This window comes from Carica papaya, chromosome 2 (genome assembly GCF_054855325.1).
Source record: "Carica papaya isolate Zhongbai chromosome 2, ASM5485532v1, whole genome shotgun sequence".
In the NCBI taxonomy this organism is placed as follows: domain Eukaryota; kingdom Viridiplantae; phylum Streptophyta; class Magnoliopsida; order Brassicales; family Caricaceae; genus Carica; species Carica papaya.
In genome coordinates this window covers 5,400,380-5,422,548 of record NC_142310.1, presented here as the reverse complement: position 1 = coordinate 5,422,548, position 22,169 = coordinate 5,400,380, and the positions used below count along the sequence as shown (strand labels likewise).

The 22,169-nt window shown below is 32.3% G+C and overlaps 2 protein-coding genes across 3 annotated transcripts; one reads left to right on the top strand and one right to left on the bottom strand.

Moving 5' to 3' along the window:
* The first annotated feature begins 1,611 nt into the window (after window positions 1-1,611).
* LOC110824059 (protein INVOLVED IN DE NOVO 2-like) lies at window positions 1,612-9,286 on the top strand. Of its 2 annotated transcripts, none has more exons than XM_022054581.2 (8): window positions 1,612-2,090; window positions 3,534-4,468; window positions 4,678-4,859; window positions 5,339-5,428; window positions 5,526-5,813; window positions 6,610-6,825; window positions 7,681-7,925; window positions 8,998-9,286. In XM_022054581.2, exons 2-7 carry the CDS (start codon window positions 3,547-3,549, stop codon window positions 7,921-7,923), a joined length of 1,941 nt encoding a protein of 646 aa, XP_021910273.1. In that variant the 5' UTR covers window positions 1,612-2,090; window positions 3,534-3,546; the 3' UTR covers window positions 7,924-7,925; window positions 8,998-9,286. The 2 variants fall into 2 exon arrangements, with proteins under 2 accessions (XP_021910273.1, XP_021910274.1); XM_022054582.2 differs by having other exon boundaries at window positions 2,323-4,468.
* Window positions 9,287-18,790: 9,504 nt separating this feature from the next.
* Window positions 18,791-20,655, bottom strand: LOC110824164 (expansin-A4). Its single transcript, XM_022054727.2, has 3 exons — window positions 20,418-20,655; window positions 19,697-20,015; window positions 18,791-19,319 (listed from the first exon to the last, which is right to left on the bottom strand). The coding sequence occupies exons 1-3, from the start codon at window positions 20,566-20,568 to the stop codon at window positions 19,010-19,012; spliced, it is 780 nt and encodes a 259-aa protein (XP_021910419.1). The 5' UTR covers window positions 20,569-20,655; the 3' UTR covers window positions 18,791-19,009.
* Between the last annotated feature and the right edge of the window lie 1,514 nt (window positions 20,656-22,169).

Genomic DNA, 22,169 nt, shown 5'->3' with positions numbered 1-22,169 from the left:
ATTCATTTTGCTGTTTGGTATTTTTCTATTTAATTTTAATAAAACATATAAACAATATAGTGTTTTTTCTTCCTGCATCAAAGTCAGAAATTCAAACATTAATTTGCAGTTATTAATTTATAATATTTAATTTAACAGAATTAAAATTTAATTTATTAATATAATAAAATTATAATGATTAAATTGAATTCTATCTCAATAAATTATAATATATTTAAACAAAAAAATATTTTATAATAATTATATTTTATTAATTGAAATAACCATAATGAATTAAAATTATTGATTAATATTTTAATTTTTTTAAAAATATGTGTAATATATATCTCGACATTTATTATAAAAATAAATAAAAATTTATAAAGACATATTTGTTAAAATAAGATTAAGATTAAAAAATAATTTACTTGAAATATTTTTTTTGTTTTTTATTAATAAATAATATAGGGATTCGAAACTATAATTTAATAAATATTATCATCTCATTAGTATATTAGATTAATGATTAATTATTTAATATTTATTTAAATATTACAAGTTTAAAATTTGTTGATGATATATATCTTATAATTTTATTAAATGTATTGATAAAATCACGATTTAAAAATTAAACATTATTTTAATAAATTATTGTGATTGTGCCGCTATGTTGAAGTTATATTAATTAGGATTGTCATAATAAATTAATAATTAATTTATTTAAAAAATAAAATTTAAAAAACGAGTATTTAATCATGTCATACCCTAATAAAATAGTGTGATCTAAATCAATTGTTAGTATAATTAGTATTTTTATAGCACAAACATATGTTACGTTTAATTTAAATATAAGTTAATTTTATTTTATTCATAACTTTTAGTATTTATTATTTGAATTTTAATTATAATTTACACATTTGTGCATAATCATAAATTCATATGTTAACTTGTTTAAAAATAAATTATAAAAAACTCATAACATGAATTGAATTGAATTAGAAACTGATGATTTTATTCATATGTTTAATATGTATAATGTAATTTAAATTTTATTTATTGAATTTGAATGCGACCAAAACTCAGATGTTAAAGTCGTTTCGATGAAGGTGGGCGTACGAAAGAAAATTGCATAGAGAACCAATAGAGTAGGGTAAAAGTTCACGACGGAACATGGTGCACTCAATGTCCAATCTATCAGTCTGACAAAAGAAAGAATCTCACTGTGATTTTCATATTAAAGCACGGTAAATTAATTGGTCATGAGAGTAGGACTTAAATATAGAATATAATTATATTTTTTTAGGAAATAATAAAAAATATATATATTTATTACAACATATAGTAACTTAATTTTTAATATATTTAGTAACTTAATTTTTTGCCCAAAAATTTATTGCAACTTATATGAAACATCTCATCTATTATTCATAATTTTATAGAAATATCTTTGTGATCTTATCATATTTATTATGTAGATCAGACCCTTTTAACTTCAATCACAACCATAAGCAATCGATTATTAATTTTCTCTTATAATAATAATAATAATTCATTTTACGTTCTTAAAAAACATTTAATCAATATGATTAGAAACAAATATATATTTTATTTTATAAATTTGTAACTACACAGTCAGCAGTCAACCACAGTACAATGCGTCTCTCCAGTCCGAATCCGAGAATCCAGAACCAGGTAGAGCAGAAAGCAAAGGCTGAAGATTATGCAAGATGAGTGCTTGCTTTTACCATCGAGATACCCCACACCCACCATCACCTCCATATTTCAAAACTTCAAATTCCCCATTTTCATCCACTGTAAAACTCGTTAATGGAGCTGCCTGCAGACTGGCCCCACCGGCCTGTGTACATTAACTGTGTACACGCTCTTTCATGGCGCGTCTAAGTACTGTCACGACTCATCGGAAATCGACAGAGACCCACAGAGGTTTTAACTTTGTCATCTTGCTGCCAGATTCAAAACCCTAGTAAACCTGTTTCTTCACTGATCCTCAATTACAAACTGGAGCTCTTAAATCTGTACCTCAAGAGTTAATAATCATCCAAAGGAGCTCCAGTTTGTGAAGTAGATATTGCGTGATTTCCAAATTTTAGGTAATTTTTCTGTACATTTCTAGTAACCAAGGCCATGAGTGCTCTTGTTTTTTCTCTGATTTTTTTAGTTGGTCTGGATAATTTGTATGAAGTGCATTTGTTATATTTAAGTGTCTGATTATGGTTTATTCCTTCTTTTAAAGTTGACTTTCTGTTTTGGCTCGATTTTATGCCCTGGATTTGTGCGTGTCAATTTATCTTTACCAACTTTTATGCCTGTTTGGTTGGCTAGAAAGACGGTGAATCGTGAAGAAATGGGAAATGTTTAGTTCTGTCATGTTTTCGTGGAATTGCCAACCAATATGCAGGGATTAGCTGAAACTGTTGAAGGAAACAAGTTACCATTTGTTGTAGAAATTTCTGTAACCTCCATTATCTTTTATTATATTCTTTATATTGCTTTTAGAAGAATTTCATTGTTGTATATTATTATTTTTAGCAATTGCTTTTGTTGTCTGTGCCCTCTGTTGATACATGCTTTCCCCTTATTTTTTTTTTCGATAATTAACAAATGTGTGAAATGTGTGAGAGGCAATTTCCAGCGTATTTTCTAGCTGAAATTATTGTAATAATTGATTTCATAGCTAAAGTAATTTACCAAACACGTGGAATGCGTGAGCGTCAATTCCTGTGTGTTTTACCAGAAAAATGAGTACTTGGTCCTACTGCGAGACATTTGAAAACTGTTCATAGTTAGAGGATACAGTGAGAGTTTGGATTCTAGTCCAAGACACTGATACATGAATTGGAACTTTTTGCTGGAATTTACCCTTGAATTATCTAATTGCGTTACTTCTTTATTTTTGGTAAGTTGTTTCTATCATTTATTATTCTTGCTTTAGGGTTCGGATGGTTAATTTTATCTATAAGGAAAAATATTAGTTGCCGCCTTTTTCTGGCTTAGAGCATAGCCCTTTCTAAGATTATAACCCCGCATTCTAAGGTTTGCCATATGAGTGACCATTGGGCTAAACTGCCCAGGTAAAACCTTGTTGCTATTTTTTAGTAGATTTAGTCTTTTAATGCTTTTGAGAGGCCTGAGAGTCATTGATTTTTGAATTTGTGCATTTTGCTAGCTTTAGGACTTAATGCTAGGTAATGGCTGGCAGTGATGATTTCTACATTTCACTGTATACAACATACAGAATGTGTTGGAGAAGCACTTGTTAGTATCGGTGGGATGATTTCCTGGTTTAGATACAGTCTTACAATCTGCAATTTGATATGGCATTTATCAGTTTATAGCACCAGAAAAGTTCTCTATCTCCCCTTTGGTGGGCATACATTTTCTTGTTAGTGCAGTTACCTGAATTTGTTGCTATCATGTTTATCCTAAGTTGACCTATTATTATTTATTTTGAATTAAAACTCTACTTCTACTCTTATCCATAACAAGATAGTCGGATGAACATTGTTAATATATTTTGATGTTTCAACTTAAAGATAAGAGAGTCAAATGGGTAGTATAATGGATGATGACTCAATGGAAGACAGCGATATTAGTGAATCTGAAATGGATGAGTATGAGGAAAAATCATATGAAGAACTGAAGAGCGGAAATCACCAAGTAAAAATCGCAAATGACACTTTTACTTGCCCCTATTGCCCAAAGAAAAAAAAGCGAGATTATCTGTATAAGGAACTCCTTCAGCATGCATCTGGGGTGGGTAACAGCACTTCAGACAAAAGAAATGCCAAAGAGAAGGCAAATCACATAGCCTTGGTCAAGTACCTGGAAAAAGATCTTGTGGATGTTGCAAGCTCATCAAAACCCATGGATTCAGGGGATCCTCTCAGTGAGTGTAATCATGATGAGAAGTTTGTGTGGCCTTGGACAGGTATTGTAGTCAATATACCAACTAGAAAAGTGGAGAATGGGCGGTCTGTAGGCGAAAGTGGATCTAAGTTGAGGGATGAGTTGATTAGGAGAGGGTTCAACCCCTTAAGAGTTCACCCTTTATGGAACTATCGAGGTCATTCAGGATGTGCTGTTGTGGAATTCAAGAAAGATTGGCCGGGATTGCATAATGCCATGTCATTTGAGAAGGCTTATGAAGCAGATGGTCATGGAAAAGTTCATTGGAGTGCTAGGAATGTCGAAAAATCTGGTCTTTATGCATGGGTTGCCCGTGCTGATGACTACAATTCAAGCAATATTGTTGGAGACCACTTGCGCAAGATCGGAGACCTTAGGACCATTTCTGAACTTATGGAGGAAGAATCACGAAAACAGGACAAGCTTGTATCTAATCTAACAAATCTCATTGAGGTCAAGAATAAGCACTTGAAGGAGATGGAGGAAAGATGTACAGAGACGTCAAGCTCCTTGAATATACTGATTGAAGAGAAAGATAGGCTTCTTCAAGGTTATAATGAAGGTGCGTATTATATTGAGCTTAAGCTTCTTTGAAGCACTCTAATCAGGTTTTGACTGAAAGTTCCTTGTGTGAAACTAAAGTTATGTTACATGTTTAGCAATTCCCTGCCCAGCAGTCCTGATAGTTCGCTTATAGTTCGTTGATACTTATAACTTAGATGTCATGAAGTAATAGTGAAATTGATTATTCTGTTATGTTTATATTCACAGAGATAAAGAAAATACAACTAAGTGCAAGGGATCATTTCCAGAGAATTTTTAATGACCATGAAAAACTCAAGCTGCAACTGGGATCTCTGAAGGGAGAACTTGAGTTGCGTGGGGTGGAGTTGGAGAAGCGTGAGGCGCATAATGAAAGTGAAAGGAAAAAGCTCTCTGAAGAGCTTGAAAAGGTTTTTTTTATAACTCCTTTGTTTTAGTTCTAATTTCCATGCACCCCTTTTTTAATCTAATTTAGAGATTGGAAAAGAAGTTCTTTGAGTTCACTTTTGTTTACATAGTCTGAAATCATTGAGAAGATACTTTAACTATATGTGGATAATTACTCAAAGATATTTGGGAAGCATCCAGTTGCAGAAGTATTGCTATTTTCTTAGTTTGTAATTGTATGATTAAGCATCACATCCTGGACATGAAATGGAAGTTAGTTGGGGTTTCCATTCTATAATTATATGATAGAAGGCCAAATATGTGTAAACATTATCAATTCTATATGAGCTGCTTGGGCTAAAGATATTTCTCAGTTTAATTATGAGAAATGAAAGATATAACAAAAAGATTTCAAAAGCAATCCGTGCTTAACTGTAATTGTCATTGCAGAATAGGTAAGACTTCATGGTCTACTTGACAACACAATTTAGTGTTCTTTCAGAATGCCATTAAAAATACCTCACTTCAGTTGGCTGCTTTGGAGCAACAAAAGGCCGACGAAAAAGTAATGAAACTGGCTGAAGATCACCAGGTTCGTTTTTGTTCTCGTTTTTAAAAAAATGACCAAAATTCTTCATGTTAAAAAAATTAAGAGCAACCTAATTCACTACAGCTTTTACTTTATTCAGAGGGCAAAACAGGAATTACATAATAGAATAATTCAACTAGAAAAACAACTGGATGCAAAGCAAACACTGGAACTGGAAATTGAACGGTTGAGAGGGTCACTGAATGTGATGAAGCACATGGCGGATGATGATGATATAGAAATTTTAAAAAAGACGGAGTCTGTTCTTAAAGAGTTGAGAGAGAAGGAAGGGGACCTTGAAGACGTGGAAGCATTGAATCAAACTCTTATTGTGAGAGAGCGGAAGAGCAATGATGAGCTGCAGGAGGCTCGTAAAGAATTGATAAATGTGAGTATTTCTTACTTCTTTTAAAATGTCCACTTGATCATTTAACTTCTGCATTATAACCGAGAGGACATCTGCCATTTTACACAATCTTACAACTTCAGTGAAGTTATGAATTTTTTATCATCCGCAATTCAGATCGTGTCTCAAATTAGTGCTGCTAAAGACAACAACAATAGTTTCGAGTGTCTTGAAGATAATACAAAACAAAGCTAACTAGTTGACTTTCTATAGGTTTGAAGTGGGAAGCAAAAAACTTTATTGTACATGGTTAAATAATTATTTCTTGGTGAAGTTAGAAGTTGTGAGGTGATATGATGAGTCATTAGCTGCTTCCTTCTGAAACTTTAATCAAGAAGCCAATTACAAAGTTAAAAGAAGCATCTAGGCTTCCCTTTGGGCTAAAGACCTTGGTTTCTTTAAGGGAACTTCTTTATCTACTTTAAAAAAGGATTGGGTTGCTATCAATGCGTTAGTAGTCCTTTTATTTTGTTTCTTTTGTTACTTTGATTTTTTTCGTTCTGGAGGATAGCCTTATCCTCCTTTAGTTTGTATTTCATTTCCTCCCTTTTGATGATATATTTCTTCTTTTCTCAAGAAAAAAAGAGAGACAGAGATCTGTGGTTCTCTCTCTTAACGTAATGCATTTACAGGTACTGACGAGATATGATTTTTCATGATTTCATACGAGTCCAAAACCTTGTTGAGGGTGTACTGAGCTATTATGTTTATTTCTTTTTTGAGAACGTATTATGGTCCCTTTCTTGATTGTGAAGACCTGATAGTTTTTACTCTGTAGGGCTTGAAAGAAATATCAAGCAATGCTGATATTGGTGTTAAGAGAATGGGAGAACTTGATAACAAACCGTTCCTTATAGCATTGAAGAGGAAATATAATGAGGAAGAAGCAGAGGAAAGAGCATCAGAACTGTGCTCATTATGGGAGGAATATCTTAAAGATCCTGATTGGCATCCTTTCAAGGTTATTAAGGGTGAAACGGAAGGGACAGAGAAGGTACTCTTTTTATAAATATCTTAAGCTTCACTTTGCTAGCTATTGTTCTCATTGCTTTCTCCTTTTATTTGATGGAAAACTTGATTTTGTAATGATGTAACCCTCTTAATGTTGCCTTTTGTCTGTGACTGTCACACTGTAATGAAACTCAAGTGAAGAGAAGGTCCAAGGTGCTACAAGCATAAACAGTCTCTTGTCGCGATGTGACAGGAGTCTATACCACTTGCCTCAATGTGATCAACATATTCTCTCTCTCTCTCTCTCTCTCTCTCTCTCTCTCCGCAGTTTTTAAGTGCAAAGAAACACATTAAAATAATATTTACTTTGCACGGTTCCCCTCTTCTTCAGCTTGAATCCTGGATTGGCACTGAGCATATGTGTTATTATGTTTAGCAAGGTTTAGTTTGGGGACAATCTGCTGGTTTTTATGTATTGGTTAGGTATATGCAAGTTTGTCTGCTGGATAGTTTTCTATATGGCATGCAAGTAATTTGTTGATAACCTTCTCAGAAAAGTACTTGTGTGATAAAATGTTTTAAGTTCAGTCTGTGCCCTGCTCTTTCTGTCTGTAAGTGTTCTTTGCCGCTCTGTGTTGGCCAGTGATTATAGTACTCTTTGGGGTAGTTGCAATTGATTTTTGTTGTGTGTGTGTTAATTGGATTTTGTGCACTCATAAACAGAAATCCTATATTTTAGTTGATGAAGTACAAATTCTGAATATTACCATATACTTGATCTTAATTGCGACTGTATTTTAGTTGTTCTATTATCCTCCTTCTAAGACTCTGTTGGCTGACTCATGGTTATTGTTTCTCTGTAATATATGATCATTCAGTATTAAGTTCACTTTTTCAGGTTCAGGAAGTAATAGATGAAGAAGATGAAAAATTGAAAGACTTGAGGAAGGAAATGGGTGAGGAAGCATACAAGGCGGTTGCTACAGCTTTAATGGAAATAAATGAATACAATCCAAGCGGCAGGTATATAATCTCCGAACTGTGGAACTATAAGGAAGGAAGAAAGGCCACATTACAGGAAGGAGTTACATTTTTACTGGACCGGTGGAATAGAGTTAAACGCAAGAGGGGAATGTCCTAAAGGTTAGAGAATTATGTTTTATTTTTTAACATTATTTTCTACATCTGTTATTAACTCATAGACAACATTTCAATTTGAGGAACGAATGGATATGGATTATGACAAGATACAATAAATTAAGAGTGTATTATTACTTGAAGCTGCATTAGCAATTCTTTTTTTGTCGTGGCAGTTTAGGTATTTTATTTTGCAGGAGAAATTTTTTGTTTCGTTCAGATTTGAGGCTATTGCATTGTGCCAGAAAACACTAAAATTCAAGTTTTTTTCAATTTGAAAGCACAAGGAAAAAGCATTTAGATTACATTAGGCTTATCTAGTTACTAGTTAACTCCTAATAATAGTTTTTATATTAATCGTGGTATGCATAATTATAATATAATTTGTTGTTTTGAGTTATCATCATCAAAACTTGAATTCTTTGGTGGGAAGAGTTTACTTTCCACCCCTCACAAGGTGGGAATTAAATTCTTACTAGTGGAGATTTCAATGTAAGATGGCAAGTTTTTGGTTTGATGTGGGTTTCCCTTCCCTCTATCATGAATTTTTAAGTTCTTCGGTAAAAGGGATGGTTGAATAAGGAAGCTAGGATGCTTTGGAGGGTGGTGCACTTTGTAGGGCTACTGTTTTTATGGTTGGAGGGGAATGATAGAATCCTTTAAGGATCATTATTTTCCTCAGTTTCTTTGGGAGAGATTAACCTTTTTGGCTTCATTATTGGATAAGGCACTTGGTTATTTTAAAGATAATTCTTTATCTTTGGTTTCCATTCGTTACTTAAAGGGGGGGGCCTTTATGGGCATCTATTCTTGTAACTATTTCTTCTATCTATTAATAGCATTTATTTTCCAATAAAAGGTGTTTATTAAAGGAATTGGATGAGGAATAAACCAAACACTCCATTAGGAATACTTAAAACTGAGAATGATTTATCATGCATCTCATCTTTTTATTGTCATCCTGTGAATCCAGTTTTTCTTATCCGACAAGAGCAACATGCATAAAATTTTGATGTTTTGATTAAAGGGGAGAAAATAGATGGATTGTAGCATTTTCTAACTTCAATTTTGGTTACAGGGGAATGAAGTATCAGTTTCTAAACAGAGCAAAATAGACCTTCTTGGAATGGAGGAAACCTATTGGCAGTAGTTCGAACACACTACTGCTTGATGCTTTCAGGGCACGAATTCTCTTTGACAATAATTCTGATGTTTGGGAATCTCTTCCTAGGTATTTATTCTGGGATCAAACTGCATTTTTGTTAACCTGGAACATCATGTTAACATGTAACATGTAACATGACTAGCTGTTGGATTGTGTGTAGGAAGAAGGCATAATAATATGCAGGTTACGAGTTATTGTACAAGATTCTATCACATTCTTGGCTGAATCTTGAATCCTCATAACAACTGCCTAATTAGAGTCAGACATTTTTTATTCACCGTAGATAGCTTGGTTATGTAGCTAATAATTAGAAATTGGTTAAAGGAAACTCTGTGGCTTACTAATCCAGTGTTGAATGGTGGTGCCTTCTAGAAGAAAAATTCATATTTCTACATTAATTTTCAAAGAATTATTTAGATAAAATTATAAAATATTCGTGATTTGACACTTCAATTAGAATACAAAAAATCAGCATCATATTAAAGCTCATGTACAAGTAGAATAATATATTTTAAATTTTATTAAATTGATAGAATTTATAATGTATGATTTCAATACCTACGAAGTTCAATATATAGTCTTAACTATTATTAAAATGAATATAATAAATTTGCAAATGAGTTTGGCAAGGGTGATGTTTTCTTATTAGGTTGGGTGTAATTAACAATTTTATACACTATATTTGCCAAATATATAAAGAAATTAATAAGCTTTACATTTATTTAACATCTGATGATACTATTTGGCAATTAAAAATTAATTAAAATAATCAGAAAATGATTACAAAGATGAAAACTGAATACTTTTTAGCAATGAATACAAAGAGAAATTATTATCTTATCAAGAGAGAGGGAGAGAGCAATGGGCTTCAAAACCCTAGCCCATACCTGATACTAAAAAAACCCTAACCCCACATCCACTATATATACCCGCATAAACACAAATCTCCCCTATAGGCTGCTGCTAGGGTTTATCTTCCAAATTTTCCGTCTCAGTTTCTTCTTCTTCTTCTTCTTCTTCTTCTTCTTCTAGCTCTTGGGCAATGATTACAAAGAGAGAGGGCTAGAGTGGGGATCCGAACGCAACTAGGAAAACCAGAATCGAAATTGCAGAAGGAAACAAAGAAATTGAAGGAAACAGATCGAGAAGAAACAGAAGATGCTAGTTACCTTCTTCAATGGCGGTAGTTCTAGTGTCTCCAAACTTCTACTCCATCTACAGTTCCTTCTTGTTTCCCCATTTTCGATTAGGGTTTTTCTGGTTTCTTTTCCCCCAATGACAGATCTTCCAATTCTTTACACTTGATATGAGCCCTCATTTTTACCTCGAAACTATTTAATTTTTATTTCAGGGCTCTAATTTTAAATTTTAAATTTTAAATTTTAATTTCGATCTAAATAATTTAGAAATTATTTTTTGGGTGATCTTATTTTTTCGCACTGCTCATTTTTGTGGAGAGAGGTATCTTCTTTTTCTCTGCGTTTAGACACGGTGCGTAGATTGAAGGCTCCATTATCAGTCTACTGCTTTTCAGTGATTTTGTAAATCAAAACATTGAGAGGGGTAAAATGGTAATTGAGCAGCGGCCAGACAACCGTAGAGATGGTATCCACAGACGATGGGGTTAATTCATCCCTTTAGTCTACTGATTCCTTCCCACATTTTTCATATTCAAGATTTTAAAATTTTTAAAATTAATTCTATTAAATTAAAATTTTGGACTCTATACAATTTAAAGATTAAACTAATTTTTTACTGATTAAAATAAATTAAAACAATAAAAAAATCAGCAAATTACATTTTCATCGTTCTGTATTTTGACTATTACAAAGTAATATTGTGTTATCCCTCACTCACTTTTTAGCAAGTAGACAATTGAATAATGTTTCATTGGTAAACCTTTTACTATTTGTTTTTTTTTATAAATTAAATTTAAATCATCACCTTTTTTTTTCTTTAATTTATAGAAGCTTGTATCGTCAACTACAAACTAATTATATTACCAATTAATAAATTTCACTTGCTAATAAAAAAATCTTTAATAAAAAATTGTGTGAAGAAAAATAAATAATTAAATATTTATATAATTTATAATTCTTTTTCTTCTCGGTATATTACTTGGGCAAAGATAGAAAATAGGTTAGGGTTTCATCATATATTGGGCCTCTAAACAAAATATCGAAAGCCCATTTCGGTAAAGCGTGGGCTGACTTATTTAGATGCCTGGGGACCAGCATAATTTTTAGCATTTCCCCTTATGGGCTTAGGACACAAGCCCAATTACTCAACCAAAATATAAGTTGAAACCAAACTTCAGAATTTTTCTTCAAACTTTTTATATTTACTTTAATTAATTGTCTGAAAATTAAGAAAAGATAAATGAAAAGTTGAAAAGTCTCATCCAATCAAAAATTTTGAAGATACATCTTTTTTTTATATTATTTTTTAAGGTAATAAATATTAAACTATCAGACAAAAAAGTCAAAACATTTTGTCTCATTAAGAGGTCAAAATTGGATAAACCCTACACTATTAAGTATATTAATTGCTTCTCTAACAAAAACGTGTACAACCTTATTACAATGTCCAGAAATTCGAGGAAAAAAAGTAGGACTAGACATTACAAAGAGATTTAATAACTTCCAACAATAATCTACACCCCAAAGAAACATGTAATTGATGCTTAAGTGCACCAATGAGTGGCTGCGAGGTGCTTTCATACTTTAAATTTCTCAAGTCCCCTGAGTTCATATAGTATGATCTGTGACTTTGTTATCTCCCACTAATTTAAAAGACCACATATGATGAATCCTTAATAAAGACACCCTCCTTTACCAATCTCAACAAACAATTCTAATACCTATATAGTTGCCATAAAAAAATGGAGGCACCAAAGTTAATCTTATACGTACTTTTTATTGGCATGGCCCATCTTTGTTTAACCAGGCTCGTCGCTATATTGTAGTCTACTTTTTTAAAGCTCCCTTTTAACTCATAATATAACTTCTGAAACATTTCAATCATCACACGTGTTTGTTTATTATGGTATATCAATTGATTTCTACACCATCAAATCCCTCATAGTACAATCACGAACCAATCTCAAGCTTTAGTATGAAGGGAAAACATACCTTTTGTCAACCAATAAGAATAAGGTACAAAAGGATAAATACAAGACTTAAACAAATGATCCACTATCTCTTTATCTTTATGGCATATGATATATATATATATATGCTTAAATACCCTAAAGCATTATCTTTGTAGGGGGTATATCTTAACATATTATTCAAATCAAATTCTTAACCATTTGGTGAATTGAGACAACATATCTAAAAATATGAGTGTGTTTTACCCATTGTCAATGCAATACCAAAGCCCTTATTTTGATAATGTCCTCCCAACCAATAAACTTCTCCATGTTTAGCTGGTTTTAGGTCCAACTGAGTATTAAAAAAAAATCATTATTCTTAAAATATTTAGCATGTAAAATATTTAAAAAAAACATGAGCAAGATTTGTTCACTAATTACCATATTTGTTTTACTAGTAAGACCATATTAAAATTTTGAAAATCCCTATAATCCAAGTCCATCTATCTCCTTTATACACAATATGGTTAACAAAGGACCAAAACTCCTCAAAAAATAAAATTTATTCTTCAAAAAGATGGGAATACCCATTAACCCATTTATGGTAGAGTTAGACACCAAACAATGTATTGATATATGTTTAAAAGAATATAGGTTCAAAAAAATAAAGAACAAGAGTCAGAAACACCCATTCGACGACATAGACATATTAATTTAGGCTACCGAATGATCATAACCAAGTTAGAAAAAAATATTATAAGACTAAAATTTAACCATTCAAAGCGAGGCATCACTAAGGGGCATGGAAATTTTATTGTAAACTTTTACCAAAAAGCTAAATTTAAAGATTGAACATGAATTCTCCATCATTTCTTAGTGTGATCATGCACATCATGATAACAATAAATTTACATAGAGGGCATATATTTGAATCCTACATATTCAAAATGTGGTATGGTCATAAATCTATTACTTTTATAATGATTCTTTTTGAAAGAAAAAAAGAATTATAAAGATCAACTTGTTAAAAGAGATTTGCAATTTTAATTTTTTAATTGAATGTGATATTACGAAAACCATTTTTATGTTTAAGAGGGAAGATGACTTGAAAAGAGGAAGGTTTTATTCCTCTCAAAAATATATCATTCAACCAGCCTACAAAGAGAATTTATAATACAATTGAGCTAGAAACTAGGAGATAAAAATGAAAGAAAAAATAAAGAGACTACTTAGCTCTAAACTAAATAAGAAAAGAATTATAATAATTGTACAATCTCTAATATAGGAAAGAAAGAAAGATGAAAGGAGAGAGAGATTTGAGGAAAGAAAATCTCAACACTCCTCCTCAAGCTGGTGCATAGATATCATACATGCCTAACTTGTCTAGATATTTTGAGAATACTTTAATTGAGACCGCCTTAATCAGAATATCGGCCAATTGATCTTCAGATCGAATCTTCGGTAATTCCAAAATTTTATCTTCTAACTTCTCCTTGATGGAACATCTATCCACCTCAACATGTTTTGTTCGGTCATGTTGGACTGAATTATGGGCAATGCCATATGCAGCTCTATTGTCACAGTACAATTGAATTGGTCGCTGAGTCGAATAACCTAACTCTTGTAGAAGGAGCTTCAGCCACAAAGCTTCACAAAGTCCAAATGCCATACCCATATATTCAGCTTTTGTACTTGAGTGAGCAACAAACTTTTGTTTTTTACTCCTCCAAATAACTAGATTACCTCTTTTAAATGTGAAGTAACCTGAGGTCGATCTCCTATCATCTATTGCTCCTGTCCAATCAGCATCTGTATATACCACAATATCTTGATAGTTCGTAGTTTTGGTGAACAATGTTCATTTTCTAGGAGCAGATTTTATATATCTCAAAATACGCATGACAACATTCATATGTTGTTCACCAGTATTGTGCATATATTGACTTACAACACTCAATGCATAGGCAAGATCTGGTCTTGTGTGTGCTAAGTACATCAACCGTCCTACAAGTCTCTAATATTTTCCTATGTGAGTTGGCACTTGATCTGTTTCAATACATAACTTCAAGCCTTCTTTTACTGGAGAATTAGCTGGTTGACATGCTAACATACCGGTTTCTTGTAATAAATCTAATGCATATTTTCTCTAAGATAAGAAAATACCTTTTTTAAATCTAGAGACTTCAATTCCAAGAAAATATTTCAAGGATCCAAGGTCTTTCATTTCAAATTCTTTTGACAAGTATTCCTATAATGCCTTTCTTTCTTCTGCATCATTTCATGTTACTACCATGTCATCTACATATACAATAAGGGCAGTGATCTTACCCTATTGTTTCTTCAAAAATAAAGTATGGTTCGAGTTGCATTGGTGGTATTCGAATGCTTTCATAGACTTTGTAAATCTTCTAAACCATACTCTTAGAGATTGTTTAAGCCTATATAATGATTTCTTCAATCTGTACACCCTTTTGCTATGTCTTTCTGGTATCATACATCCTGAGGGAAGTTCCATATAAACTTCTTTAGATAATTCTCCATGTAGAAATGCATTTTTGACATAAAATTATTGCAGTGGTCAATCCAAGTTTGCAGCTAGAGACAACAATACTCGTACAGTGTTGATTTTAGCTACCAGTGCAAAAGTTTCTGTATAATCAATACCATACTCTTGTGTATATCCCTTTGCCACCAATCTTACTTTGAATCGTTCAACAGTGTCATCTGATTTATATTTCACAGTATAAATCGATCTACAACCCGTTGGTTTCTTTCCTTTTGGGCAATCAACCAAATCCCAAGTTTTATTCTTTTGCAAAGAACTCATTTCCTCATTCGTAGTGTCTTTCTATCTTGGATCAACTAATGCTTCCTGCACACTGTTAGGAATATATATAGCAGATAATTGATTCACAAATGACTGATTTAATTCAGATAGGTTCTGGTTAGACACAAAATGACTCATAGGATATTTAACTTTGCTAGAGAGTTTGGGTTCATATGTGGGTTTATGAATACCTCTATTGATACAATTTGGTAGTTATTTTCTGGGTAACTCAGCTTCAGGAATAGGAACATCCTTGGTAGGCGATTGGTGTGGTGTATCAGCAGGAACTTCAATCTCTTCACTTGGAGAACCTGTATTATGTGATTCAACAACTTCTAAGTCTAAAGCAACATCATTGCTATTAGGATAATCAAGATTCTAAATTTCTTTCTAACATTCCCCCTGAAGTTCATAATCTGCAGAAAAATACATTGAATCTTCATGAAAAACAACATCCATTATTACAAACATACGTTGTATCGGAGGATGATAACACTTGTAGCATTTCTGATGCAGGGCATAGCCGAGAAAAATGCAACGTAAAGCTCGTGGGTCTAATTTATTTTGCTGATGTTTGTGAAGATGGACAAATACAACACACCCAAAAACATGAGGAAGTAAATCAGGAATTGTTGGAGTAACCACAACATCAGTAAGCATTTTAAATGGTGTGTGGAAGTTAATGGAGCTTGAAGGAGTTCGATTAATTGAGTGAACTGCAAACATGAGCGCTTCTCCCCAATAGGGCAATGGCATATGCACTTCAATTAAAACAACTCGAACAACTTCTATTAAATGACGATTTTTTCGCTCTGAAACTCCGTTTTGTTGAGGGGTACTAGCACAAGTTGTTTGGTTAACAATTCCTTGCACTTCTAAAAATTGTTGAAGTTCATAACTTTGATACTCCCCTCCATTATCACTTCGCAGAACCTGAATATGTCCATTTTACTGAGTTTTGATCATTTTATGAAATTTCTGAAATAACAAGTTTACTTCACTTTTAGACTTCATTAATCACAACTAAGCCATCTGAGTACAGTCATCAATAAAAGTAACAAACCAACGTAAACCACCTAAGGTTGGAATTTTGGATGGACACCACACATCAGAGTGAACAACCATAAACAGGAAAGGACTTTTATTTAATCTCAATGGAAATGAAGTGCGATAACTTTTTGCAAGTGCACATACATCACAACATAATTTAAAAAGATCAACATGTTCAAACAAACTAGGGAATAATATTTTAATGTACCCAAAAGATGGATGCCCCAACCTTCGATGCCAGAGCCAAATTTCAGATTCATTTTTCTTCTCTTTACTGCCTTCTACTGCCAAAACTTCATGCAACTTGTTAGAGGTTTTCGATGTCAAGTCCTAGTAGTACAATTTTCCTCGCCTAACACCACAACCAATCATCTGTTTTGTTTGGATGTCCTTAAACACACAAGAGTCAGGCCAAAAAATGATAATACAAGATAATGCTTTGGTTACTTGAGAAACATATAATAATGGTTATAATCCAAAGATGGAACAACCAACACAGACTCAAGGTTTAGAGTGTTAGTGAGTGATAAAGAACCTTCTCCAATAACTGAGGATTCATTACTATTAGCACTAAAAATATTTTTTTGTAAAGAGGTTCTAAGATTTGTAATCTGTCTTGAATCAAACGTCACATGATCCGAAGCACCTGAATCAATTATCTACGCATTATTAAAAACAGGTGCAGAAACATTTAAGGCCTTACCATGAGTGTCAGTAGTTGTAATCAACACCGAACCTGCTTTAATAGTATCATCATTAATTTCAGCAACAGCAGTAACTGATTTCTTGGGGTTCTTTCTCCGAGATGCTCTACTATGATCCCATCATTCTGGGTATCCCACAAGTTCATAGCAACGTTCCTTTGTATGTCCAGTCTGATCGTAATGCGTACACTTGTATTTAGATTTTTAGTACCTTTGGTGGTCTTAGGATGATTTCGAGTCATCATTACTGCAACTTCAGTGTTTTCAATCTCGGTGTTCAATGTCACACGACGTACTGCTTCTCATCGAATTAATGAATAACAGTCTTCTAAATCTGGAACTGGCTCTTTGCACAAAATTTCCCCACGAACTTGTTCAAAATCGCTGTCCAAGCCATCAAGAAATATATGCACTCGTAATCGTTCAATGGATTTTTGATATGCTATTACATCATCAGGATCTTTCATGACCACTTTATCTCGATGGTCCAATTCTCAAAAAATCTCAACTAGTTCTTCATAGTATGCAGAGAGAGATTTCTCATTTTGTTTGGATGTAAAAGCCTTTTGGTTCGAGGAAAATACTTGTAATTCATCACTTCCATCATAAAAAGCTTTTAATAATGCATTCCATAGCTCATGAGCAGTAGGTAGACGTAAATACCTTTTCATGATTTCAGTCTTCATGGACATTAATAACCATCGTTTCACTTTTTAGTTTTCATCGTACCATTTTTCATATCCATCGTCAAATTCAACTGGTTGTTTCATCTTGCCACGAATATAAGAGAGTTTTTCTCTTTCAGCAATATGCATCTTCATTAGCTAAGACCAAACATCATAGTTCGATTCATCAAGAATTATTTTTACTTTGAAAACACCTTCAGATTACACAATTACAAGAATTGATTTATTTCCAGATGATGTAACACCTTTCTCACTCATCTTTCTTTTTTTTCAGAATTTAAAGGGTTTGGCTCTGATACCAACTTGAAAAGAGAGGTTTTATTCCTCTCAAAAATATATCATTCAACCAACCTACAAAGAGAATTTATAATACAACTGAGCTAGAAACTAGGACGTAAAAATGGAAGAAAAAATAAGGAGACTAATTAGCTCTAAACTAAATAAGAAAAGATTTACAATAATTGTACAATCTCTAATATAGGAAAGAAAGAAAGATGGAAGGAGAGAGAGATTTGAGGAGAGAAAATCTAAACAAGACGGAGTCCAAAAAGATTTAATTTATTTAACTCTTCTTTGTTCATCAAGAATTTGCATGGAACATGACCCTCTTTTGATTAAAAAAAAAAAAAACTAATTGAAATCTTCCCTAATAGAATTTATATTGTTATTATATGTTAATCTATTCAATAATAAAAAAGTACAACGAAACTAATATGTCATTCATATTCCTAGCTAGCTTGTAACCAACTTAAGTTAATCATGAATCGAGTTTAGTGATTAAAATATTTATGTTATCTTAAAAATCACGAGTTTTAATTTCATTGAAAACATAAAAGTCTCAACTTTATAAGTATATTATACACTGAGAATGATCAATGTATAATGTTTAATTCACTAAAACTAAAATTTTAATTCTCTAATATTTTAATAAAATTACAATGATCAAATTGAATTAAATTATAACGATATTATATTTAAATTCTTTTAGTTTGGATAATTATATTGAAAACCTAATAACCTTTTTAATTCATTAAAGAAAGAAATTACAATTCTCAATATTATGATTTTTATATTAAGACAGTTATGTTGCTACTCAAAATATAAAAGTGATGGGATTGGTGAAGATGCATGAATGATATGATATTTTGAGCTTTAAAATTCAAAATTGAAAAAAAAAAAGAAAAAGAAAAAGAAAAGGCACACATGAAATGAACATAAGAATTAAAGTAAAACGCTAATCATTAACATTAAAAGAAGTATAATTATGTGAATAAAATGAGCTGCGGGCTTTTTTACTCTTCTGGTTAGCCACTTCAACTCCTTACATTTTAACTTTTTACTTTGACACTTTTACCCTTTTGACTTTCACCCCCAAAATTAAAATAGACAAAGAAATTAAAAAAAAAAAAAAAAAAAACAAACAAACAAATCACCCCCTAACGAAGTCAAAAAAGTATCACCCACTAAGCAAACTTTCCTTCAGTTTCTCGCCCACTTTCCCAGAAAATTTTTGGAAAAAAGAAAAAACAAACCCCCCGAAAAAGAAGGGCTAATGTTCTTTTACTTTTTAGACCCTGAAATTTTTGCCGGTGAAAGTTTGACCGAACTGCCAATTAGCGGGTACAATGTTCCAGGAGGTAGAGCTGCGTCGGTCACTGGCTGTGACCCTGAACGAGAGTGACTGACCAACCAGAACCGCGTTTGACTGCCAATTTTGACCCCAGTTGCGACTCATACTCATCCACCCAGTCCTTGAACCCTTAACGCTCACCTTCACGAGATCCCCTGCACCCGCGACGTTGCTGATCAAAACCAAGTTAAAGTAACGGAAACCGTTGATCTGGAACCTGATCCCTCCCTTCTTGCGGCACGGCACTCTATACATTAAAAAATATAAACTAAATCAAAAAAACGTTTTAGTGATTTTCAGGAAAAGAGTTGTGTTATCCTGTGACAAGGTTCTATCTTCTATTTGATTCCCTTTGTCTTGGGAGTCGTCTAGGGAATATTATTCCTTGATCAGATACCCATTTGATCAGATCTGTGAAATTAGGGGCCCACTTTATCGAATGAAAACGAACGGTTGAGATTTTACGAAAATTTTCAGTATTTGTGGCTATAAAAAAGATAAGAATCATTAAATTACAATTTCGTCCCCGTAATTTAGACTTATTAGATTTTAACCCTCATTTAGTTTTTTTCTTTTGTTTAATCCAACTTAACATTTGAAAATTTTTTAAACAGTTTAACTAACCTTCGGTAAGAAACAGGGACGATTCCAGCGCGGTACTCGGCAATCTTGAGGAACATTGGCATGGCGAGATCGAAGTGGGGGCGAGGCGGGTTGCACCAGCCGCCATTGTCGTTGGGCAGAGCATAGTTGGGAGGGCAAAAATTGGTGGCGGTGATGAAGATGGAAGGGCTACCGGAGTGGCACCATTGCGGATCATTAGCGCACTTGAGCTCGAAACAGGCACCGCAGCTAAGCCCATTGTTGAACAGAGCCGTGCTCAGCGCTGCAGTGTTTACTCCATACCCCTGGCTGTATAGGTTCCCGTAGCCACATGCTCCTCCTAAAATTTTGAAAAGAGAAAATGGGTTAAGGGAGTTTCTGGTTTTAATCATACATTTATAGAATTCCAGTTCGGGTCCTTCCGTACTGACATGGAATTGGATTCAGAAGGGTTGAAAATGGATCAAATTGGTTAGGGATTAAAGATTTTGCAACGGGTGTGTACTGGTTTTGGTATGCATATAATCCATTTCGAAAGCAGGGGATCAAACGAGGAGTGAGTAGAGCAAATTGAAAACAGAGTTCGGAAAAACAGTGTGTGTTTTCAAGTTTAGTTTTTGGCGATTTTGATGCCAAATTTACACTAAAAGAATCGTGGGTAATCTTTGATTCAAACCAAAACTAGAAAAACAAAGCTAATTAATGAAAATAAATAGAGAAATGAGAGTTCAAAGAAAAATACCCATAGTTCCAGACGCATCACTGCCACCATAGAAAGTAGCATGAGCACTCTGCCAAGGGCCACCAGGATAAACTCCTGGAATTCTAGCATCAACAAGAGTCAAAAGCACCATTAAAGAAACCAAACAAATTGACATCTGAAGAATCCCCATAATTTCCCTCTGCTCTGTTTAGGACTATGTGAAATATGAGACTATTTTTTATGAGGAGAAGAGGATGATTGTGGAGAAGACGAAAGAGCGGTGTCTGGTATTTATGGAGGCAGAGAGATGGGGAAAGAGAAGATTGTCAAAAAAGTTGGAAAATCCCATTATCACCCTTGATTTGTGCTGCTCTGTTCTGTGTGTATAGTGTGCAATTAAAAAACAAAAAAAAAAAAAAAAAGAAAAGGAGCTCCCTAAAATGCTATTGTTAGTTTTGGCGGTAATTTTATTTAATTCCAACCAAGTAAAATTTACTTTTCTCCCTGGTGTAAAGACGAATTTACCCATCAGGGTTAAACCATATTTATGAATAGTTTTAAGGGAATAATGAGATATGAAAGCTTGTTACGAAATCTTTTAATTTCAATTTCTGAAATTTTCTGTACTTCTTTTGAAAATATTTAATTTTTGGAACTATATAAATTTTATTATACAGTTCATCGTATGATAAAAATAATGCATTTAAAATGTGCATATCGCATTGATAATATATTACTTCATTCTACCCATAAACGTGAAATTCCTGTTGCTAATATACATATATATATATATATACACACACATATATATGTATAGGTACATCTATATATTTCATTATCCGATAAAGCAAATGCACAATCTTAATCATTCATATTTTCGATACATTGAACTAAAGTTATACCCTTTTAAAACATATGGGTATATTTACATTTACCATGAATACATTTAAACACTCTGTATAAATAGGAAAAAAATATAATGACGTTTTAATAATCATAACTTTAACTATTCGTACAACATTATTGATCTAATGGATTTTGATTTAGCAATTAACCACGTTCGGATTTAAATTCAAATTAATTTTCAATAGATCATACTTTAAACATTATTATTTTACAAGTTAAATTACTAATAAAATTTATGACAAAAAATATATAAAGAGATTAAAATATTAACCGACCACAATTTATTTTAACATCATGTTAAATTTGTAAATTATGGATGAAATTAGTACAAATTAACAGCATTTTAATTTAAAAATTATAAAATTTGGTATGATTTTTCATTTATAAAAATATAGATTATGTTACATAAAATCATAATACTAAATAAAAAATAGTAACTATTGATCCATTATTGAAAATAACTATTATAACGTAGATTATTACATATAAAAAGTACTTTAATTATGAACATAATTTTTAAAAAAATTAATTTATTATTTATTTTTAACAAATATTATAATTTAATAAAATTAATTAGTTATAGCCGCTAATCTGGCTAATAAATAATATAATTAATTATAATTACATCCAAAATTTTATATATTTTTTCAATATAACGCATTGTGTAAAAAAAATTGCATATAATAAAAATTGAAACTAACTATCAACCAAAAAAATAGCTTTTATGTTATTTATCTTTTAAAAATATATATTTTAAAATGACTTTAAAATATTATTAAATAAACGGACTTCATTAAAGATTAAAGGACGTTAATAAATGAATTTCATTATATGACGGACACTTGTCAATTAGAAGAAGAGAGTATAAGTTAAACGTGTACTCTC